This window comes from Corylus avellana, chromosome 1 (assembly GCF_965113065.1).
Source record: "Corylus avellana chromosome 1, dhCorAvel1.hap1.2, whole genome shotgun sequence".
Taxonomy (NCBI): domain Eukaryota; kingdom Viridiplantae; phylum Streptophyta; class Magnoliopsida; order Fagales; family Betulaceae; genus Corylus; species Corylus avellana.
In genome coordinates this window covers 43517131-43541850 of record NC_142490.1, presented here as the reverse complement: position 1 = coordinate 43541850, position 24720 = coordinate 43517131, and the positions used below count along the sequence as shown (strand labels likewise).

Genomic DNA, 24720 nt, shown 5'->3' with positions numbered 1-24720 from the left:
GTAATCCATAATTGATGCAATGACTAAGCTCTTATTCCCAAAGTGTGAAGAGTGAAATTGCTTATTCATTTAATCAATTATGGACTCCTACTCAATAATCGGAGTGCGGGAGAAACCAATGGTAAACATCTTTTTAGTAGTCCGGTAGTTTCTTAGGCTCTGTTGGGCAAAGGCCAAAAATTGGCTTGATACTATTCATAAAAAATTTCAACTTTCAACATTCCTAAATTTTATATTATATCAATCACATTTTACTACTATTTAAATAAAAAAAATTACTACAAAAAACAAATTTTTTTTTTTTTTTTTTTTTTTTTCACTTTTTTACAGCAAACACTCGTACTTTTTCTTGTATCAATTAATTTTTGTTACAGGAAAAGGCCAAGAAAAGCCCCAAGGCCATTACCAAACTGGTTCAAACAGAACCTTAAAAAGACATGTGATAAAGATAAATTTGCCGGCCATTTATTTTCTTTATTCTTTCCCTTTCAGCTCAGGTATCACCCTTCTGTAACATCACATGGCTAAAGTCTAAAGAGTTCATACAAAAGAGCATCTCCATCTTTAACTCTAAATTTTAACTATTAGCTTTTTATATGTTAACTAAAAGCACTTTATACCTAATCATTATTTTTATATTATTTATTTATTTATTTTATTTAAGAGAAAGATAGAGAGAGAGAATTTTTTTACAGTGCCTCTCTAAACTTTCATTGTAGCTCAAATATATTTTAGAGTAGGGATGAGTAATTGAATGTGGGTCTGTTAGGGAAGTTCTATCTAAATTTTAGGTAGTAATCCATTTTAGTTAACTCAATACAAATGCTCAATCTGACACCTAATTTAAACCAAGATTCAATTATTTTGTATACCAAAAACTTCTATAAAAATCCCAGGATTGCTTGGGTGGATAATAGCATTCTAAGATGAGCAATTTCTTCTAATAATCAAAACAATAATATGTTACAGTACACAGTGAAAAAAGAGTAGCTTCACCCGTATTTTTTCAAGCGAATCAAATAGCATAAGTAATGCCTGTTAACAATAATTTTAGTACAGAGGTGTCCTCTAACTTATGCCTACTAATGCCTAATAGACTGAAAATTACTCAAGTTCTATATTTATAGGTTAGGTAAGAGGTCCTCTATTAAAACTTTTTTTTTTAATTATTCCTCCCATCATAGAAAAAATTAAAAAATCATAATAAAATCAATTCCAATTACGATTTCACAAGGTACACTTTATTTGAAATAAATTATCGAACATTTAATTTATTTCTAATTAAAGCGTGACATGTAGGCCACACTTTAATAATTAACAAATTTCTAACATGTCTTACGTATGCTGCTAACACTTTTTTCTTAAAAAAAATTTTAATTTTTTTTTTATCAAGTGCTCCAATTGCTTCTAGAACAATTATCAAGGTGGGAAATAGAGATCTGAAAAGGCATTATTCAAGGTGGGAAACAGAGAGAGTAAGATCTTGGAAGTATGTACTTTTCAGAATAATGCCTTGCTTACGAGAGAGTTGGGGAATGTTGAAGATACCGAGAAATTGGATAAAGTGAAAATATGCTATTCTAGTTGTAATAAAGACGTTGGAATGGGTAAATGTCAGACACTATTCTTCTCTGATTATACTTTGAACAAGTTGTAAGATAAGAAAATGCTACTCTAGTTGTACTAAAGACGTTGGAATGGAGACATGTCAAACACTATTCTTCTCTAATTATACTTTGAACCAATTGTAAGATAAGAAAATGTTGGGGTAATACAATTTTTACTATAATATTCAATTTGTTTTAACATAAAATGTTTTCTGAAAAAACGTTAATTTGAAACGTCCAAGTTCTAAAGGTAGAGCGATTAGAAGCAATTGTAACATATTGTTATTAAAATTTATTACTCCTACCTTACGTTCACCACAAAAACATAACATCACAAGAGCACTAAAAACCCTAACAGATTTTATTAAAAATCTTTGAAAAATGTTGGAGATTTTGTAAATCATTTACTTACATGATTTGAAATTGCATTACCTTTCATATTTTTAATGCAAAGTTTTATTCAATCATATGTCATGGTTTAAGAATTCTACGTATTACAATTACCTTATTTTTATGAGTTATGTATGAATGCGATTATAATTGAAAGAAGCTCACAAGGTTTCCTGGTATATTATACAATTATAAATGAACTTACAAGAGCATATGAATTGTTACATGTGCATTCATATTTATAAATGTTTAACTCAGAGGCACTGCTATAGTCACGAATGGTACCGGATCGCATGGATAGCATGGCAAACATACCAAAGGACGGTTACGAGAAGGTGTGTGCTATCGGCCAGGTGGCCTTCACCTAGGGGAAGTCCCCAACCCGGTAGCTCTCTCCTGTGATGACAATATGAGCTTATAGGTCCTTCGGGACAAGCCAACGTGTGCCATTCATAGTAAAATTGTAGTTATGGGTCAAAGGGTAAAACATGATTTTATTTTGAAAGAAAAGTAAAAAGAAGTGCTTACTTATTTTATAACTAACTTGCTATTCTTGCTTTAATTGATAATCATTTTATTAATTATTGTTATGCATGACTGAGATTATAGCAGAAAAATTTGCATAGCATGTTTTATAGCATCTTGATGTTATGGCTAGAGTTGTTATAGCAAACATTCATAATTTTTTCCGTATCAATTAATTTTTGTTACAGGAAAAGGCCAAGAAAAGCCCCAAGGCAATTGCCAAACTGGTCCAAACAGAACCTTAAAAAGACACGTGATAAAGATAAAGTTGCCGGCCATTTGTTTTCTTTATTCTTCCCTGTCAGCTCATATATCACCCTTCTGTGACATCACATGGCTAAAGCCTAAAGAGTTCATACAAAAGAGCATCTCCATTTAACTCTAAATTTTAACTATTAGCTTTTTATATGTTAACTAAAAGAACTTTATACCTAATTATTATTTTTACATTATATATATATATATATATAAGAGAAAGATAGAGAGAATTTTTTTACAGTGCCTAGCTCTCTAAATTTTCATTGTAGCTCAAATATATTTTAGAGTAGGGATGACTAATTGAATTTGGGTCTGTTAGGGGAGTTCTATCTAAATTTTAGGTAGTAATCCATTTTAGTTAACTCAATACAAATGCTCGATCTGACACCTAATTTAAACCAAGATTAAATTATTTTGTATACCAAAAACATCTATAAAAATCTCAGGATTGCTTGGGTGGATAATAGCATTCTAAGATGAACACTTTTTTTTTTTTTTTTGACATGTCCGCATAATAGGAAGAGGAAGATTCGAATTAGTGACCTCCGCTTCATTAAGCGTGGTCCCAGCCGATTGAACTATTTCTTAGGGACAAAACAATAATATGTTACAGTACGTAGTGAAAAAAGAGTAGCTTTCACCCAAATTTTTTCAAGTGAATCAAACAGCATAATAATGCCTATTAATATTAATAATTTTAGTAGAGAGGTGTCCTCCAACTTTTGCCTACTAATGCCTAATAGTTGGAAAATTACTCAGGTTCTATATTTATAAGTTTGGTACGTAAGAGGTCCTCTATTAGAACTTTTTTTTTTTAATTATTCATCTCATCATAGAAAAAAATTAAAAAATCATAATAAAATCAATTCCAATTACGATTTCACAACGTACACTTTATTTGAAATAAAGTATCGAACACTTTTGAAATAAATTATCGAACATTTAATTTATGTCTAATTAAAGCGTACGTATACGTACGCTGCTAACACTTTTTTTTTTTAAAAAATTAATTTTTAATTTTTAATTTTTTTTATCAAGTGCTCCAATTGCTTCTAGAACAATTATCAAGGTGGGAAATAGAGAGAACTTTGGGACCTAATTAACATAGCTATTGCTGTCGGTGCCGAGAGGCTATATATATATATATAAGTTGAGATACATACAACTTTCACAAACTTCAAACTAAATCTTGAACGACAAAACTTAGAGATTCAAAATTCACTTCCCTGGCTTCTTTGCATTTGTTTTCTTAGCTAGCAACCTGCGAGATCGAGGTATGTCGTTTTTCCTTTCTATGTTATATAAGAGCTACCATGCACCTGCCATCAATGTATTTATGCAATCATTGTGTTTATATAGTTTGTCCATATAGTTTGTCTTCACCCTTGTTGTCATCATATATATATATATATAGATTCAAAATTCACTTCCCTAGCTTCTTTGCATTTGTTTTCTTAGCTAGCAACCTGCGAGAGGTATGTCGTTTTTCCTTAATTTCTATGTTCTATAAGAGCTACCATGCACCTGCATGCCATCAATGTATTTATGCAATCATTGTGTTTATATAGTGTTAAATATGCTATGATACCATGTTAGAATGTTTTGATACCATGTTAAATATATTGGATAATATATTAGAAGCGGAAGAAAGAGAGAGAGACGAGAGAGAGAGTGGAAGCATATGTGACTACATCTCTTCTATTATGATTATGTTGATAATGAATACAAATGCCTCTATTTATAAAAAGGCAAGTAACCTAATAGACTAAGAATACCTAAGAAAGTAAATAACCCTAACATAATATTCTTAACATATAGTTTGTCTTCACCCTTGTTGTCATCATATATATATATATATATATATATATATATATATAGCTGAATCTTAGTTGTCAAATTTTAAGTCAAGTCTTTTTTTTTTTAATTCTTTTTAATTTTTTTTTTCACTTCAAAAAAAAAACAAAAAAAAAAATAATAATAATAAATAAAAAAGATGAGAGTTGGCTTAAAATTAGACAAGTGGAATAACATCAACAACTTTTTCTTTGGGATGAGAAGGGGGTTGGGGTGATTCTTTCAGTCATATGGTCATAATTAAAGTTGACGCAATTTTCAATCTACATATCAAAAGGTTCAATATCAATATTTCAGAACAAGTGAAATAGAATGGGATGACAAAGCCAACACTAATGCAATAATCTTGATTTATTTCACTCAAATATGCAGACACTTAAAAAACAACACAAAAAGAACAACTAGGTTCACCTTTATACTTACAAATACAATATGGTCATCAAACAAACAAACAAGGTTCACCTTTAACTTTCACATGCTACTAAGGAATATTTAGAGTTTCAGACCTTCGATTGGAGCAAGCTTCATAATGTTAGGAAGATAACTCAAAGATCTATAAAGTCATATTTCACAAGAGTTTGCTAATTCCAATGTTTATTAGGTCAAACGAGCTGTCTAAAAGAAGTCCCGTAAACCTCCATTCGCTAGCCCATTCAAACGGTGCTGCAATCAGAGAATAAAAGTCATGTTTTTTTTGTTTTGTTTTATTGCCGTCTGAATGGGAAATTAAATGTTCTGTTCGAACGGCCAATGCAGATTTGTTAAAATCGACTTATTTCGTATTATTATTAGGGTTAAGAGTTTGAGGAGCTATAAATACATGTTTATAGTCCCAAGAACGTAACTTTATGATATTTTATCAGTTTTTCAATAAGAAAGCTCAGCGTTTGAGTTTATTATATCTTCTGTCCTCAAATACTAGATAGATTCTTGTGTTTTGAGAAGAATTCATTAGATTCTTGATAAACTCAAGGTTTTAAAAAGGATTGTTTCTTTCTAGCTTGGTGTTTGTCTTTGCAACTCACGACGTTATGCTGCATCAAAAATAAAAGAAAAATAAGGATGTGATACCATGAAAAGTGATAAGTATTCGTCACATATATACCACCGGCACTCAATGAGATTTCATTCCTTGTCACACTTTTTCAAAGGAGCACTACCATCCACTTGCACACACCTATTTGATCTTCAAAAAAATGCTTTCATCTTTCAATTTCAGGAACACTGATCAAGTAGCAAATTAATAGTTAGCTGTAATATTATTCCTGGGAATCAAATCCATTGGAGTGAGAGTGCCTAAACAATGCACTTCATATATTCTAATCAAATCCATTGATGATTAACCAATGAGGGTGATCTCATGGAAATTCAAAGTATGCATGAGACATTTATGTGTCATACTTTTGACATTTGGTTGTGGAAATTAATGCTACGAGAAATTTAGTGTAAGCGTAAGACCTACAAACATTCAAGAAGCGGATCATTTCCAGTCCTTCAAGGACTGAAGAGTATTCAGTTCACGATTGGGATTTCCCTAGAGAAATCCCAAGGTTACTAATGAGCCATGTCAGCCTCCACTTTCAGGTTAATTTATAGAATGTGTTTTTTTTAAGAAAAAAAAAATTGCAGAATATATAGGTGACGTTGGGGTGGCTTTGGCCACCCCAGACTGGCTGATTTGGGGGTGGCCGACCCACCCCCATGGCCTATCCGTTGAGCCGGGGGTGGCCAAAGGGAAGCCCTAGAATTATTATTATTATTATTTTCTTCATTTGGCTCTTGGGGGGTGGTTCACCCCCAATGGCCATGGGGTGGCCGAATCCACCTCAAGGGTGGCCGGCCACCCCTAGGGAATATTTTTTTATTTTTTATTTTTTGGCCCTTGGGGGTGGCTTGGCCATAGAGTGGCTAGCCATCCCATTATTTTTTTAATTTTAAAGATTTTTTTTTTTATTAGTGGGACAAGTGTCCTATTTATGACCCTAAGATTTTTTAGAATTAAAAATTTTAGTTATTAACTGGATACTCTCGGTCCAAAATAGAGCAGAGAGGATCCGAATTCAAACATTCAGTAGTTGAAGCATTATTAATTCGGCTGAACTCTCAACAATAACTCACCTGAACGAGGTTAGTATCTGCTAATCAATTCAGCCCACACTGTAATATTAAAAGGTATCTTCCTCATCTTCTAACTCACATCTCGTCTTCTTCTTCTTTTGATTTTTCGTTTATGAGCCTCTAATAACATGTTCGGGATTGTTGAGACTAATGATTAGTGAAAAAAAGAAAAGAAAAGAAAAAAAGAGTAATGTTAGAAGTGGGATTTTGTCTCCCACCACCTCAGACCACCATCGGTGGAGTTCAATGTATATAGCTACAAATTATATTGGGTAATCATGTTTTGACTATTATAAATAACTATATACAAATCGAGTTGTCGTTCAAAATAGCAGAATATATATAAATATATATATATATATACCTCTTGCTTTTGTTTTAGCGACTTAAAGTTCTCTTCGATCAACAGGGTGAAAGAAGGGAGAAATTGAGAAAATTAAGCAATTCCAAAGGAACGATATACGTCTAACTCCATGCTTGCTGTACTCAAGAAGTTCTATGATGAATGGAACATCGAGGTTTTCATTTTGTTCAGTCTCTCACTACAGGCCATTCTAATTCTGTTTGCACCATTCAGAAAGCGCACAGGAAATGTGATGGTAATGATTTGGGTAGCTTACTTGTTAGCTGATTGGGCTGCTAGCTTTGCAGTGGGACTTATTTCTAACGGTCAAAAATATAGTACTCGGAAATCTGATGATTATGCTGCCATGATGGCGTTTTGGGCTCCCTTTCTTTTGTTACACCTAGGTGGTCCAGATACCGTAACTGCTTATTCTCTCGAGGATAATGCCCTCTGGAAAAGGCACCTGGTTGGGCTCCTAAACCAGGTTGTTACTGCTATGATTGTCTTCAGCCAAACCTTTCCCAGAAACAAGTTATGGGTCCCTACTGTCCTTCTGTTTGTCGCTGGAACCATCAAGTATAGTGAGCGAACCGGTGCTTTATTTCTTGCGAACCTAAATAAATACCGAGAAAACTTGTTTAAATCTGATTTCCCATGGCCTACCTTTGAAAAGCTCATGGGCTTCTTGGAGGAACACTCTCGGGATCCAGAACTAGAAGTACACATGGCGCCCATTCCGGATGATCTTGGGGTGGTGTACATTTCTTATTGCTTCTTCAAAATTTTCGAGGGTCTCATTGTGGATATCATCATGACTTCCTTCGAGCGCCGTGAGAGCCGACAATTTTTCCAAAATAGAGACCCGGGAGATGCCTTTAAAGTGCTAGCGATTGAACTCAACTTCATGTATGATGTTCTCTATACAAAGGTTGTCGTGGTGCGTTCATTGTTTGGGTGCATTGTCCGGTTTATATCTTGGTGTGCGGTTGTGGCAGCCTTTTCAACCTTCTATTCATTAGATAAGCGTGGGTTTAGCAAGATTGATGTTAGAATTTCCTATACCTTGCTCTTTGGTGCCATAGGCTTTGATACAATTGCTCTCTTTATGGTTGCTTTCTCTGATTGGACTGTTGTTTCCATGCGGGAGATGTCCAGGACGAATAATAAGCTTAAGTGCAAAGCCGCTATAGAAAGATGGTTCCTCCCTCTCCTCAGATACTTTCTGAGTCTCAAGAAGATAAACTGGGGTGAAGATATAGAAATAGAATCGAAGAGTTCCTTGGGTTGGTCTAGACGAATCCTATTCCGGAGGTGGCATGAATCATTACATGCATTCACCTTGGTTGATTATTTTCTAAAAGAACGTCCAAAAAAGAACCTTTCAAAGTTTCAATATTATCGCCGTACATGGAAACTTTTTGCCATTGAGAACTTGGGCCTTAAGGATTTCATTGATCAGATGAAATATGTTTCCAAGAAACCATTAACAAAAAAGCTATGGGTTTTCATCTTTGATGAGCTGAAAAGGAAATCAGATCTCGTAGATGATCCTGACATGGGTAAGAAGATATATTCAGCCCGAGGTGATTGGGTTCTACAAAATACTAATTGGATATCGACTGATGAGAGTAGCAAGTTGATGCATTATATTGCCGACTTTGGTTATGATGAGAGCCTTATATTATGGCATATTGCTACAGAAGTATTCCACCATCACAAGGAGATGATCAGTCATGAAGAAAGTATTGATCGTCGTGAATTTTGTAAAATCCTTTCTGAATATATGTTATATCTTCTAGTTATGCAGCCTTCTTTGATGGCTGCTGCAGCAGGTATTGGCCAAAAAAGATTCCGTGATACCTGTAACGATGCCAAAAACATTTTTATCGGCACAAACCAAGGACAAGAACCATATCAAGAACATAAACAAAATTTTATGGCAATCTATGAAGCAGTTACAGATGAGTTGCCTGAGAGCAGAAGAAAAACATCTCTGGTGTATGAAGCATGTGATCTTGCCAAAGAGCTAGGAAAGTTGGAATGCCAGAAGAGATGGAGGCTAATGAGTGAAGTGTGGGTGGAATTGTTGTCTTATGCTGCAAGCCATTGCAGGGCCAATGCTCATGCTGCTCAACTAAACCAAGGAGGCCAGTTTATCACGTTTGTCTGGTTATTAATGTCTCATTTTGGCATAGGGGATCAAATCCAAATATTTGAGGGGCCTACAAGAGAAAATGGGTAAGTAGTTCATGAATAAATTAGTCAATCCAATGGCTTCTTTTCATTATAATCAACTTTTTTTTTTTTTTTTTAGAAAAAAAAGGAGGATGAGCAATTTATTTTGTTGCAATATCTTTATTTCCTTCTTGTATGAATGGAGATGTTTGTGATGTATGTGAAAACACTATTATATCTTGTGAGTTGTGATCCCCTCAGTAATTGCACAGATTACAATTTTCTCAATCCTGAATAGTGAATACTCTGCTATGTCAACGATCCATGTAAAAAAAAAAAAAAAAAGACTTTTCAAACTCATTTTCAAAACATCCCGACCAATTAATCAGGTGGTCACACGATGGCCATTGGCCACATTGTTACGAAGAATTTCTGATCATTAAATGAAAAATGAAAGAAGAAGGGAAAGAAAGAGAAAAAACTAGTAGTTGTATTTATAATTTTTTTTTTCCTAATCAGTTGTATTTATAATTATTATATGAGTCTTAGTATTTATCTTTTAGTTGAGTATTGTAGAGGTAGTGTGTATCTTCGAATACCTAGAAGATATCTACAAATTGTTGTAATTTTTCTATTTAAAGGGCGATCAATTAATAAAGAGAGAGCATAAAATTAAGGGTTAATAACTTATTTAGTATTTGAGTTTGCAGTTTTTTATTTTTTTCCTCATAAGTTTTCAAAACAGTCAAAAATGATACTTAAGCTATGAGAAAAGACAAAATTGATATCTCCGTTAGATTCTGTGAGAAATGGTACCTAACCATTGTGGCCAATAAAGGTGCTTGAGCCACCCAAGGCCGGCCTGGAGGTGGCCGAACCACCCCCATTTTGGCCACGAAGCCACCCCTTGCGGCTGGCCTGGGGTGGCCAAAGCCCCTCCTATGGCCATAATGGGGGTGGCCGGCCACCCCCAAGGGCTTTAGAGGTGATTCGACCACCCCCTTTTTAGTCCTTGGGGTGGTTCGGCCACCCCCAAAGGGGCCGCATGGGGTGGCCGAAGCCACCCCCATGGCCTCTAGGGGTGGGAAGGGCTTTGGAGGTGGTTTCGGCCACCCCTAGACCTGCCTTGGGGGTGGCTGAACCACCCTTAATGGCCAAAATGCCACCCCTCAAATTTTCAAATTTAAAAAAAAAATAAAAATACTTTAGGTTTAGTTTTTTTATTTTTATTTTTTAGTTTTAATTTTTAGGACACGTGGCATTTTTATATGGTGATACATGTGATGGAGGGTAACGGAAACTAATGGAGGTATTAATTTGGTTTTTTCCCATAGGTCAAGTACCATCTCTAACTGTTTTGAAAACCTACGGGAAAAAATAAAAAACTGCAAACCCAAGTACTAAAAAAAGTTATTAATCCCAAAATTAATCTTAAACCTTGTATTTGAAAAAGGTTTTAGGTTCTCTCATAATTTAAGGGTGCGTTAGATGTGATTTTTTGAAAACAGACAATTTTAAAGGCTAAACTACGATTTTAAAGGCCAAATTGCAATTTTGTTAAATGTTTAACTATGTTTTAAAAAATCATGTTTTCAAATCGCACATTTTAGAATCACTATTTTTAATCGCACTTCTTGAAATTCCAAACTCAAACGAACCCTAAAAAGTCTAAGTTCCCTAAAAAATAGTTTGAACGTGAAGGTATGATAATAACCGTGAAATAACTAGTCCAAGCTAGATCCTGAATGTACGTTTTTATGATTTCTAAGGTCTCGAAGGTATGTTTTTATAATTTCTAACAATTTTCAAAATAGTGCCTTGATTATGAGAGTAATACAAGGAGGATAAAATGAAAAGATGATATTCTAGTTATACTAAAGAAATTGGAATGGATACATGGCAAACACTATTCTTGTTTAATTATACGTTGAACCAATTATGAGATAAGATGCTTAGGGTACTATAATTTTTTTTTTTTTTTGACATGTCCACACAAGAGGAGGAGGGAGGATTCGAACTAGTAATTTCTGTTTCATCAAGCGTGGTTTCTAACCGATTGAGCTATCCCTTAGGGACTATAATTTTTCTATTAAGCCACATACAATGCTAATATAACCGTCTATAATTGGTGAAATGATTAAACCCATATTTTTGTGTGAAGTGTGAATATTGAAAATGATTGATCATTTTACAAATTATGAACTCTTAAGTAAATTTTATAAAGAATTCACTACAAAAAAAAACTCAATTAGTAACGTTTGGAATAGAGACATTTTTGGAAAACGTTTCTAATTTGAGTCGGTTTATTGTTCAAATGTCCATTTTCAAAAATCAGGATGTGTGAATAGTATTACTGTTCAAACGTCCCTAATTTTAAAAATATTGGCGCTTGAAGTTTGCGTTTATAACAACCATCCACATCAAAAAACTTCAAAATTTCTCCTCTTTCACTCACACACATAACACTAATTTTTTGTTTTTTAAAAGGCTGGATGGCTGCCGGTTTGCTGTCAAACCGCAAGCCACCCCTGAGGATAGAAGGTGACATTTCACTATTCACACGTTCCCTTCCAAAAGGGAACTTTTTGCAAAAATGTCACATTGTAGAAACATTTTTGCTGTTCCAATGTCCCTAAATTTTACTCTAGTCACTATATATAGGACATTTGCAAAATGCCACTATGCAAACATCCCTAATTAAATAGAGACACTTTTTGGGCGAAAAATGTCACCTTGTAAACATCCCTATTTTGCTTAATTTTTGTAGTGATTTGTAGTAAAAGCTGAAAATATCCCTAACAACACTCGGTCAAATATTATGAAACTTTGACAACATAAATTCAAAAAGGGCACATCAATCAGTGAACTCAATGTGATTAATTTGTTTCTTGATTTTTAATATAACATTACATACTTTAAATAATTGAACTTGCAGCAGGAATGTTTACTTAACAATTCTTGGCGTTCAACTCTTAACACCAGGAATTTTTGTTTTATGACATATTTGTATAAATGCCACTTTTTTATGACTGGCTTTTTATAAAGAAACGACAATAAAAATAAAAGTTTTGACGTAATTTAGAATGAACGACAGAAAAGAGATTTTTTTATTTTTTTATTTTTTTAACACTTGTTGATAAGTGTTAGTATGTAATTAGCGTGTTATTAAAAAAAAAACTCTTCTAACAAGTGTCATTAAGTATATATAACAATTTTCTAAGAATGAAGTTCACAAAGGTGGCCCATGTACTTGAGAACTAGCTAGCTCTAGCTTCTCTTTATTCCTTGCTTTCATTTTTGGGAGAAGGTATCACCTTTATACATTAAATGAGCTTAACTTGGTGTAGTATAAAGCTCACTTCAATTACAAGAAGCATATATAGAGGAGTTTGCTTGGTGTGCTTGAGATTAGGATTCCACGACAAAGCCCTTAAACTTGCGAATATGAACGACATATTGAACCTGAAGTCCCAATTATTCTCGATGAAAAACATCTATAAATCCCAGTTTTGATTTTGACTTACACATCAGATATTGGCTTCCCATTTTTGTGTGATCACTGACACATCTCTCTTCCATTTGTGATTCTTTTTCCAAAACAATAGCATTTTCATCCCAGCCGACCGTTACAAAGGAAACAAGCAAGTCCATTATCCCAAATCTTGTCGATCGCCTCAGTACCGATGCTTCCCAAGAATGTTAAGGGAACTCTGATCTCTTTATCCATTCCCTTTCGATCAGTTTGGTGGCAGGTATGTACGTTTCACCCTTGTACATCACATGGCTAAAGAGGGTCCTACAATTTAATTAATTACTTGATATAGTATAAACTATAAAGGCCACCCCGCATGATGAGACTTAAATTCCACACAAGCCTTTAAACTTCAAATCTTAATCCAGACCAACTTGTGGTTCAAGCATTCCCATATTTTTCTCTAAATTTTAACCAAGTATATATCTATATATATTTTGGTTTTGTTTTGTTTTTATTTTTTATAAAGGGTTAAATACCTTTTACACCTATGCGGTTTAACTACTTGATTTTTACCCACCTAGGTTTTATTTTGTATAGCAGGTGGTACATTAATGCTTATGGCTAAAAACGAAGATGGCACTTCATTCTAATTTTCATCCATAAATTGGCGGAAATCAACATCAATACCCTTAAAAATCCGACACGTGTTTCTAAAAATAAAAAAAAATTAAAAACTAAAATTATTAAAAAAATTGAAAAAATGGGTAACTGAACCACCACTCCTAAAAGGCATAAACCCAAAAAACAAATTGAGAGTTACCCTTGGGTGGCCGAACCACCCCTCCCTTAGGTGCGATTCGGCCAATCCCATACTGGCTGATCTAGGATGGCCGATTTGGGTTGGCCAAGCTACTTCCAAGGCAAAACCATCTCCATTTTGCAAGTTGGGGTGGCACTAGCCACCATTTTTTTCTGTTTTTTTTTTTTAATCTTTTAATGTTTTTAATAATTTTAGTTTTTTAGTTTTTGTCTTAAAAATTTTTTTTATCACACATGTCGAGTTTTTAAGGGCATTGACATAGATTTTCGTCAATTTATAAACGAAAGTTAGACGGAAGTACCATCTTCGTTTTTAACCATAAGCGAGGTACCATCTACGCTACAAAATGAAACCTAAGTGGATAGAATGAAGTAGTCACATCACATAGGGTAAAATATGTTTAACCATTTTTTTTAATTACTTAAAGATTTTTAAATGCACTCCATATCCGAATTTTTTAATCTTTCTTAATACTATTTAATCATTTTTTATTTAAGAGAAAGATAGAAAAAGTGAGAGGGAGAGAATTATTTAAAGTAAAAAACTTTTAAATTGAATTACAGCGTCTCTCTAAATTTTCCTTGAATGTAGGAGAGTTTTATCTAAATTTTAGATAGCAATCTATATTTTAGCTAACTCAATGCACATGTCCAAAAAAAAAACTAGTTAAATCCCAGGATTTCCTGGGTGGATAATAGCATCCTAAAGACAAACAATTTCTTGTAATATTCAAAACAATAATATGTTAAAATATGCAATGGAAAAAGATTTAAAATTACTTAAGCAACATAAACTCTGAATTTTTTTAAATTTTTTATTTCTTTTTTTAGTAAAAGAGGTGTTTTCTAAGCTATGCCCACTAATACCTCATACATGGAATAAACATGTTCTGTATTCATAGGCTAGCTAAGTCATTGACGATCAATGAAAACTTTTTTTTTAATTATTCCTCTCATTAAGTAATAGAATAAAATATATTTCAATTCTGATTCCACAAATAATTATTTATTTGTGATAAATTACTAAACACCTTAATTTTTTTTTTGTTTGACATGCTGAACAGTGAACACCTTAATTTATGTCGACTTAAACCGTACATAGCATGCAGGCCCAGTTTCTAACATTTCTTAGTCCGCTAAAACTTATTATTATTATTATTATTATTAGTAAGTGCTCCATTTGCTTCTAGAACAATTATCAAGGTAAAACAGGTCAAACTTCTTAATTCAAACTCTCTAATCTTTTGTTAGATTCATGTCGGGTTCGCGGGTTGTTTAAAAGATTGCTAGCTCTAGTATCAGGTTCGGGTCATATCGAGCAATAGGTATAAGACTATATAGTTCAACCATAATCCGAATAATTTAATTAATTGTGTTTGTAGTTTGTTCATAAAGTTCTCGAAGTAATGCGATTGTAATGCATAATAGTTCTATTGTCTTACAAATTTTGTCTCGTCCATGACACATATTAGTTTTTCCATGAAACCTAAAAATTTGGGTTATGTGGTGGGCTATCAAAGAATACTTTCAATTTTTTTTAAAAAGTATTATTATTATTTTATTTTGTTATATATGTTTGTTACAATTAGGCTCATAAGGCTCCATTTGTTTAGGTGTAAAATATTTTTCATTCTTGTCAATAGTCATTATAATTAGAGTATATGTATTCTCACTAAACTAAGGAATGTTATAAATAATTATTCCATTTTACATTCTTTCATTCTCAATAATAATTATTCTTTTTTTTTTAATAAAATAGTCATTTCGTCTACCAAATAGGACCTAACACTCGAAGTTCTAGCTCTTCAACAGGGTGAAAGAAATTAAGGAGTAAGAAAATTAAACAACCAAGGGAATTGAAGGATATGTCTAACTCCATCAAGAAGTTGTATGATGAATGGAGTATCCAAGGTTTCGTTCTGTTCAGTCTCTCACTACAGATCATTCTAATTCTGTTTGCACCATTTAGAAAACGCACAGAAAATATGATCGTAATCTCGCTGATTTGGCTAGCTTACTTGCTGGCCGATGGGGCTGCTATCTTTGCATTGGGACTTATTTCCAGCCGTCAAAAATATACTCAAAAATTTGATGATCATGTTGATATTCAGGTGTTTTGGGCTCCCTTTCTTTTGTTACACCTTGGTGGTCCAGATACCGTAACTGCTTTTGCTATGGAGGATAATGCTCTCTGGCTAAGGCACTTAGTTGGACTCCTAAGCCAGGTTGTCACTGCTATTATTGTCTTTGGCCAATCCCTTCCCAGTAACAAGTTATGGGTCCCTACTCTCCTTCTGTTTGTTGTTGGAACCATCAAGTATGGTGAGCGAACATATGCTTTATTTCAAGCAAACCTGAATACATTTCGGAAATCCATGCTTAAAGCGCCTGACCCAGGTTGGAAGTCCCACATTGCCTGGGTATTAAGGAGATTGTCCATTTATAAGGTGAGGGGAAACCTCAACTCTTGAGCTAGCTTTTGGGTTGAGTTAGGCCCAAGACCCATTTCTAACATGGTATCAGAGCCTAACCCAATTAATTGGCTGTGGCCCACCGTCACCCATTGTCGCACGTGTTGGCCGTCACCCATTGTCGCACGTGTTGGCTTGGATGTCCTCCCGCCACACGTGAGGGGGCGTGTTGGAAGTCCCACATTGCCTGGGTATTAAGGAGATTGTCCATTTATAAGGTGAGGGGAAACCTCAACTCTTGAGCTAGCTTTTGGGTTGAGTTAGGCCCAAGACCCATTTCTAACAGGCCTGACTATGCAGAGTTTATGGAGAAATACTTTGCAATAAAAAAGGACAACCGCGAACCTAATATTTGGATCGAGGAGGCACCTGAAAGAGCCATGACCTCCAATAAAAGCGATCTCGATGCTATTGCGGAGGTGCAACATGCTTATCAATTCTTCGAAATCTTCAAGGGTCTCATTGTGGATCACATCTTTAGTACCCGTGACCATTGGCAGAGCCGAGATTTTTTCGGTCAGAGAACCGCAGAGGTTGCTTTGAAAGTCGTAGCAGTTGAACTCAACTTCTTCTATACAGTTCTCTATACGAAGGCTGTCGTGATACGTTCAATATTTGGATACTTTGCCCGGTTTATATCCAGTTGTGCGATTGTTGCAGCTCTTTCAACCTTCTATTCATTAGATAAGCATGGTTTTGGCAAGATTGACGTTGGAATTACCTATACCTTGCTCTTTGGTGCCATAGCCTTGGATACAATTGCTCTCTTTATGCTGGCTTTCTCTGATTGGACTGTTGCTGTTGCTTACACCCAGCAGGTGTATACATTTACTCACACTAGCAATAAAAGATGGAAAGGAATAAACATATGCTTCCTCCCTCTCTTCAGATACTTTCTCCATCTCAAGAAGATAAACTGGGGGGAAGATATAGAATCAATGAGTTGCTTGGGACAAGCTAGACAAATCCTATTTCGGAGGTGGTCTGAATCTCTAAATCAATACAACTTGATACATTATTGTCTGGAGGAAGGTACAAAACAGAATCGTAGTCACTTTGCTAGTTTTTGTCGTATGTGTTTTTCTCTCTTCAACTTGAAGGATTTCTATGATAAGATTACATATGTGTCCAAGAAACCATTTGAAAAAAAGCTATGGGATTTCATCTTTGTTCAGCTGAAAAAGAAATCCGATCTCGCAGATGAACCTGAGTCACCTGACACTGCGAAGAGAATATGTTCAGCCCGAGGGGAATGGGTTCTACAAAATAATGATTGGACTGCGGAGGGTAGCAGCAAGTTGATGCATTATATTGTCGACGTTGGTTTTGATCAGAGTCTTATATTATGGCATATTGCTATAGATCTCTGCTATCATGACCCTACAATCCATGAGAGTGATGAAGACAATCGTAATCGTCGTGAATTTTGTAAAATCCTTTCGGATTATATGCTATATCTTCTAGTTATGCAGCCTACTATGATGTCTGCTGTAGCAGGCATTGGCCAAATAAGATTCCGCGATACTTGTGCCGAGGCCAAAAGATTCTTCGACAAAAAGGTCGACCTAGGACAAGAACAAGATCAAGAACATAAACAGGCTTGTACTAGAATCCTTGAAGTAAATACTGATTTGGAACCTGCTAGTCTGAAGGGAGACATAAGCAAATCTGTGTTGTTCGATGCATGTATTCTCGCAAAAGAGCTAAGAAATTTGGAGTACAAAAAGCGATGGGGTGTAATGAGTGAAGTGTGGGTGGAAATGTTGTCTTATGCTGCAAGCCATTGCAGGTCCAATACTCATGTTGCTCAACTAAGTAAAGGAGGAGAGCTTATCACATTTGTCTGGTTATTAATGGCTCATCTTGGCATTGGAGATCACTTCCAATATACTGCTACACAAGTTTCAAAGATTTCAATTCACAGTCTCCAAGAGGAAATTCAAACTGATAGTCCCAGTGATTTCGATCCATGACTATCTCCTAAAGGTAGTTCAATCAGTTAGGATCACGCCTAATGAAGCGGAGGTCACTAGTTCGAATCTCCCTCCCTCTTTTGTGCGGACATGTCATGTCAAAAAATGATTTCAATTGACTAAACTGAATATATAAACTGGTCAATCCAATGGCTTTTTATTTTTTTTTAAAAAAAAAAATTTGGAGGATGGGCATAAGATTTTTTCTGTATCTTTATTTCCTTATGGTAGGAATGGAGTTGTTTGTAATTAATGTATATGAAAACACTAGTATAACTTGGCTCCGCAGCTAAGTTTAACTAAAAGCAAATACTTCTCAACACTATTGTTAAGAATATTACTTGTTATTTACTTCTTTAGGTATTATTATTCTACTAGGTTTATCTTTTCTTATTCTACTAGGTTTACCTTTCCTTAATCTATTAGGTTACTTGCCTCTCTATAAATAGAGGCCTCTGTATTCATTATTATTATAAGAGTTAATACAATGTAGTCCATTGTGTGCTTTCACTCTCTCTCTCTTTCTTCCGCTTCTAATATATTATCCAATATATTTAACATGGTATCAGAACCACGTTTCTATTTCTGTGGCTTTCAATAAAAGTCTTATGATGTTTCTATGGTGTTTTCTAGCATTCTCTTCTGATGATCTCTTAATTTTGTTGTGATCCACGGCTTTATTCATTGGCGAATCTTGGCACAATGCGGTTTTGGCCCTTCACGGGAATTTTAACGGCTAGTTTTTGTTATTCTGCCTCATTGTCAGTTGCGGCTTGGCCCTTCACCGGATTCTTTTAGTGGCTTGTCTACGTTCTCCGGTATTTCTCCGGCCGTCACTTTAAGCCTTTCTCGTCTTTGTTATTGGCGAACCCTGGCACAATGTGGTTTGGCCCTTCAAGGGATTTAATGACTAGTTTTCATTCTTCGACCGTCATTGTCAGTTGCGGCTTGGCCCTTAACCGGATTCTTTTAGCAACTTGTCTCTATTCTCTGGTATTTCTCCGGCCGTCACTTTCAGCCTTTCTCGCCGGCATTGTCTTGATCCAACCATCGACTTTAGATGCCTTCAATTTATTCTCTTTTCCAAACTCAAGCTTACACCTTGAGTTTGAGGGGGGAAGTTAGAATATATTATTTCCTTTGTTAGAATATATTATTTCCTTTGTTAGAATATTTTATATTTCTGTTATTTAATTTGTAAGGTAGGGTTTATTTCTTTCCTTATATATTTTAGGGTTTAATTTGGGTTTCTTGGTCACTACTCATTGTCTCTCTATAAATAGGGAGTTATGTAATATTGATTGATATAGTGAATATACAAGATGTAACCCATACGTCTCTCTCCGCTTCCGCTCTCTTTTCTTTCTCTTTTATATTTTAGTATTTTATATTCTATATATATTTCAACATGGTATCAAAGCCACCTTTCTGTGGCCTCCAATAAACGTCCTTGACATTTTCCGGCGCCGCCAATGTTATCCGGCGCATCCATCCCTCTGTCCCTCACGGTTCTCTATCTTCTCCTCGAAGTTTTCAGCAGATCACTATACCGCTTGAAAGCCCGGAAGCCAACCGTCACAGAGCCGCCTCACTCAGTCCCATCGCGCCTCCACGCGCCGCCTCAAGTTTCGGTTGCTCCACCACGGCCGTTCCGCCACGGACCTCTACAAAGCTCCGATCACAACAACGGTACCGTCAATCACCAGATAAAGACCAGACGAGTCCAGATCTGTCGAGATATCTGCCAAAGACACCATGACGCGCCGACACGCGCTGCCATAAGGTGCTGCTCTCAGTCCACGCGCCGCTGCAGTGCCTCCACGCGCCGCCAGGTGAGGTGGATCAGCTTGGTTTCGCCCACCGCTCCATATATCCGTCGACGACGGTCACATCGCCACTAAGAACGCCGCCATACCACGTTGGACGCGCCTCCACGCGCCAGTAGAAGCTTCTGCGCGTGGGATTCACGCGCCATAGCTCCGCCGCCAGTGAAGCGCGTGTATCACACGCGCCCGTGAATTTCTTCTATTTTCCGCAGCCACGTGTCATCCTTTCAGAGAGCCACGTCAGCCCTAATTGCCACGTCATCATAGCCACGCCAGCTTGTGTGCCACGTCATCAGTATCAAGTCAGACCTTACCACGTCATTAGTGCCACGTCATCGTTGACCTTTTCAATCGTTGACCGTTGACTTTGACTTTGACCACTGAAAAAAAAAAAAAAAAAAAAAAAAAAAAAAAAGAAGTTAACCAGGTGTTTCCTACTCAATTTTTCGTCTTGATTTCAAATTTGTGGTCTATTTTTGCTTTTGACATCTCTATATGGCAGAAAACAAGACTCTTCTTCAAATTTAGGCGTTTGTTTTATGCGGTTCAAGTTGGTTTATGCTTGTTCAATTCGGTTTTATAGCCTGTTCTTTGGCGCAATTCAATCCGGTTCATTCTTCTTGCGAATGGCACTCTCGGGTCAGACCAATCTTTCCTTAGGTCCATGGGTTTTCGGGCCAAAGAAGCCCCTTTCAACCGGCCCACTTATGCCTTGTCAAATGCCCCCATCACCGGTCACTGAATAGCCTCTTCAACCGGCCATTTTTCTCCTTACTTAGCTCAGCCGGATAGGCGAGACGGTCTACTTGTTAGATGGGCCAGACTTTAGTTCAGCCGACAAGGCGAGACGGTCCAAGGGTTTCAGGCATGATTAGCCTCTTCAACCGGCCCTGCTTATCTCAGCCGACCAGGTGAGACGGTCTACTAGTCAGACTTTAGTTCAGCCGACATGGCGAGACGGTCCAAGGATTTCAGACATGATTAGCCTCTTCAATCGGGCCTACTTATCTCAACCAACTAGGCGAGACGGTCCAAGGGTTTTAGACATGATTAGCCTCTTCAACCGGCCCTACTTATCTCAGCCGACCAGGCGAGACGGTCTACTAGCTAGAATTTTTGGGTCAGACTTTAGCTCAGCCGATCAGGCGAGACAGTCCAAGGGTTATGGGCCAAACAAGCCCCTTTTAACTGAACCTACTTTTCTCAGCCAACCAGGTGTGCTACTTCATTACTAGTATATGGTTTTCAAGTCAAATTATAACCAAGTGAACCAAGCTCCAGCTTAAATGCATTGCTCAAATTCAGGCAGAATCCACGGGTCTCTAACAACTTTTATGGCGTTACTTCGGCAATTGTTTCGGCACAAGCAGCTTTTTTCGGCGAATTCCTTTTTCTTTCCCTTTTCGTTTATCCAAACTCAAGTTTACACATTGAGTTTGAGGGGGATGTTAAGAATATTACTTGTTATTTACTTCTTTAGGTATTATTAGTCTACTAGGTTTACCTTTTCTTATTCTACTAGGTTTACCTTTCCTTAATCTATTAGGTTACTTGCCTCTCTATAAATAGAGGCCTCTGTATTCATTATTATTATAAGAGTTAATACAATGTAGTCCATTGTGTGCTTTCACTCTCTCTCTTTTCTCTCTCTTTCTTCCGCTTCTAATATATTATCCAATATATTTAACAACTATCATGAATTTGTTGGCTGTGACTTGTAGTGGTTCGCCTGAAATTTTTTTTACAGCAGCTTGGGAACTTATCAGCATTGCAGTTCATCCAATGATAAACACATAATCAAACCCGAACAAACAAAGTGTTGAATTGAATCGCACCAGTCTCTATTGGGGGTTATTATACATTATATATCTATATATATATCCACACTATTTCGTCCTCTTTTGCTTGATAATTTTGTGGCATTGTGTTAATCTAAAAAGTTATTTATATTTTCAGCTAATCTCTCCACAGAGGGTTATTCAACTCTCCTTTTAGAACATCCCTTAGGGGTATATTTTGGTTGGGCTCGAGTATCAACTAGAGGTGTTTTTAAAATGGTCATGAGCATTGGCTGGAAACCAAATTTTAATAACACAGAAAAGACTATATATATATAGTGAGTGTACGTAATGAGACACAAATTGTAGCCTCTAAATTTCTTTTTTCCTTTTTTTCTTTTTCCTGGTTAACTCTAGTTTTTTATAATGTAGGAGCCATGGTTGCTTCATGACTTTGCTGAAGATTTCTATGCATGGGGAGGATTTGCGTCTTGTTGTAGTTGGTTATATACGACCTGAGGTGACATATATTATATACAGTTACTTTTTTGCAATTTTTTGTCCCCTTGCTTGTCCATTTGGCTTTCGGATTTGGTAATGTCAAAAGTGCGATTTTAAACAACATTGCGAAAAATATGTTGTTTGAAAGTGCGTTTTAAAAAAATTGCGGTTTAAAAATGCTAACTACATTTGTAAAGATTGCGTTTTTAAATTGCATATTTTGAAGTTATTTTTCAAATCGCACATTTTGAAACTACAAATCCAAACGGACCCATAATCTTGTTATTCTTCCACTCATGCTGAACGTTGGTGTGTGAAATGTAATAGGCCAACTTTCCATCCCTTGAGGGCCTGGTTGCAAAGATTCACGAGGACGGGAGAATTGCGGGGAGAGCTCTTGATCTTCCGTTGTATTCAAGTTACAGGGACGACCCCTATCTGAAACCCACTGTCAATTAAGGATGGTAGTCATTCTTGAAATTTTCAAAATACTTCTTGACTTTGTTGGCTAGAATGGTAATTGGAGTTGTTGCTTCCTCTCATTTGAAAAGGGAAATGATTATAACCATGAAATTCTTTCCTTTTGAACGAGATTCAATTCAGTCCCATTAACACAAATGGTTCTGATGTAGTCTGTGGGAAGACAAAAATCATTATGTATTGTTTATTGCGACTAATTTATAAGTGGCAAGGAAGAAAGATAATTATTGAAGGGTCTTGTTTCATGGTTGTTAATTCAGGGAGGTTTCTCCATAATAAAATATGAAACTTCATACAACTGAAAGTTGATTAGATAGGACCAAAAGAGAATTTTGTTTTTGAGTTCCCCATACTCATTATGGATAGAATTGTTTTTTTTTTTTCGGGAGATCAATATGGTTAGCATTGAATATATAAGATATTCACTATCAATATGGAATGGTGGGTTCTATTTATTGTCAAGATAAGTTATATTTTGAATCTCTTTTATGGTGGGTTCTATTTATTGTCCTGGTCCTCTCATATATGGCAGTATGTAGCAGTAACAGAAGCAAAAATGACACATATTTAGGTGAACTTATTTTAACCCACACTTTGAAAACCGCAACAATCAGTGAATCACCAAGAGGAGATTGAAGTGGAAGAAGCATTGTTAGAGTCCAAGTCGAGAACTGTAAAAAAGAGAGACATCAACACAAATCCGGTTACAGAGGTCTCCACTAAAGGATAAATCTACTAAAGTATACGGAGGCTAAGCGAAGAGTATGAAGGAGGCAAGAGCTCTTGGTCTAGTCAAAAAGCACAACAACAAAAAATCACAAAAAAAAAAAAAAAAAAAAAAAAGGAAAACAAGAAAAAAGAAAAAGAGAAGATGGAGGACAATGGAGAAGAACTCCATATCTCCTCCCCAGAGGAACCTCACAAAGGAGGTGGCTTCTCTCACCAAGGAGATGGAAGAAAACCCGAGGTTTTCAGTAGCTCTCTCTCAGCAAGAGAGAGAAAGAGAGAGATAGAGATCAGAGCTCTGACAAGGTACTTGCTACATCCAAGTAAAAAGTAATTTGAACATGAATGTTTGGTGGCAACTTGAAATAACTAGTCTAAGATCTCGAATGTACGTTTTTATGATTTCTAAGGAATCGAAGGTATGTTTTTGTAATTTCTAACACTTTCCAAAATAACGCCTTGATTATGAGAGTAAAGAGAAGGTTGGAAGATACAAGGAGGATAAAGTGAAAAGATGATATTCTAGTTATACTAAAGACTAGTGACCTCGTCCCAAGAAGTAGCTCAATCGGCTAGGACCACGCCTAATAAAGTGGAAGTCACTATTTCAAATCCTCCCTTCTCTGCGGATATGTAAAAAAAAAAAAAAAAGACTAGTGACCTCTGCTTTATGAGGCTTGGTTCCCAGTCGATTGAGTTACCCTTTAGAGACATTTTTGTTTTTTGTTTTATAAGTGACATATTTGCATATATGCTAAATTTTTTTTTACTAGCGTTTTATAAAGAAACGACGATAAAAATAAAATCTATGACGTTTATAATAAAATGGTAGAAAATATCATTTTTTGTAGCACTTGTTGATACGTGTTAGTATGTAATTAGCATGTTGCTAAAAAAAAAAAAAATTAGTACCCTTCAATTACATGCTAACACTTGTCATTAAGTTGTTATAGTATAGCATTTTTCTAAGAATGACGTTCTCAAAGGTGGCCCGTGTATTTGATAACTCTTCTCTTTAATTATTCCTTGCCTTCAGTTTTGGGGAAATGTATCATCTTTCTACATTAAATAAGTTTAACTTAATATAGTATAAAGCTCACTTCAATTACAAGAATCATATATGAATAAGTTTGCGCCAATGTATTTGATTATTCTTCTCTTTATTCCTTGCCTTCAGTTTTGGGGAAATATATCATCTTTCTACATTAAATAAGTTTAACTCAATATAGTATAAAGCTCACTTCAATTACAAGAAGCATATATGAAGAAGTTTGCTTGGCGTGCTTGAGATTTGGATTCCGTAACAAAGCCTCTAAACATGCAAATTTTAAATGATATATTGAACCTGAAGTCCCAATTATTCTGGACAGAAACATCTATAAATCTCAGCTTTGATTT

At 35.6% G+C, this 24720-nt stretch overlaps 2 protein-coding genes across 2 annotated transcripts; both read left to right on the top strand.

The window, feature by feature from the left end:
- Nucleotides 1-7225: 7225 nt before the first annotated feature.
- LOC148589899 (uncharacterized) lies at nt 7226-9340 on the top strand. Its single transcript, XM_088515619.1, has one exon. The coding sequence runs from the start codon at nt 7226-7228 to the stop codon at nt 9338-9340; it is 2115 nt and encodes a 704-aa protein (XP_088371745.1).
- A 6092-nt stretch (nt 9341-15432) lies between these two features.
- Nucleotides 15433-18011, top strand: LOC132169912 (uncharacterized). The gene is made up of 2 exons (XM_088515616.1): nt 15433-15971; nt 16325-18011. The coding sequence occupies exons 1-2, from the start codon at nt 15433-15435 to the stop codon at nt 18009-18011; spliced, it is 2226 nt and encodes a 741-aa protein (XP_088371742.1).
- The last annotated feature ends 6709 nt before the right edge of the window (nt 18012-24720 follow it).

What these genes read in the sequence shown, in the direction of transcription:
- LOC148589899 (XM_088515619.1), top strand. Translation starts at nt 7,226, where the DNA reads ATGCTTGCTGTACTCAAGAAGTTCTATGATGAATGGAACATCGAGGTT.
- LOC132169912 (XM_088515616.1), top strand. Translation starts at nt 15,433, where the DNA reads ATGTCTAACTCCATCAAGAAGTTGTATGATGAATGGAGTATCCAAGGT. An exon ending in GCGCCTGACCCAGGTTGGAA is followed by an intron (nt 15,972 to 16,324) that starts GTCCCACATTGC and finishes CATTTCTAACAG; the next exon opens with GCCTGACTATGCAGAGTTTA.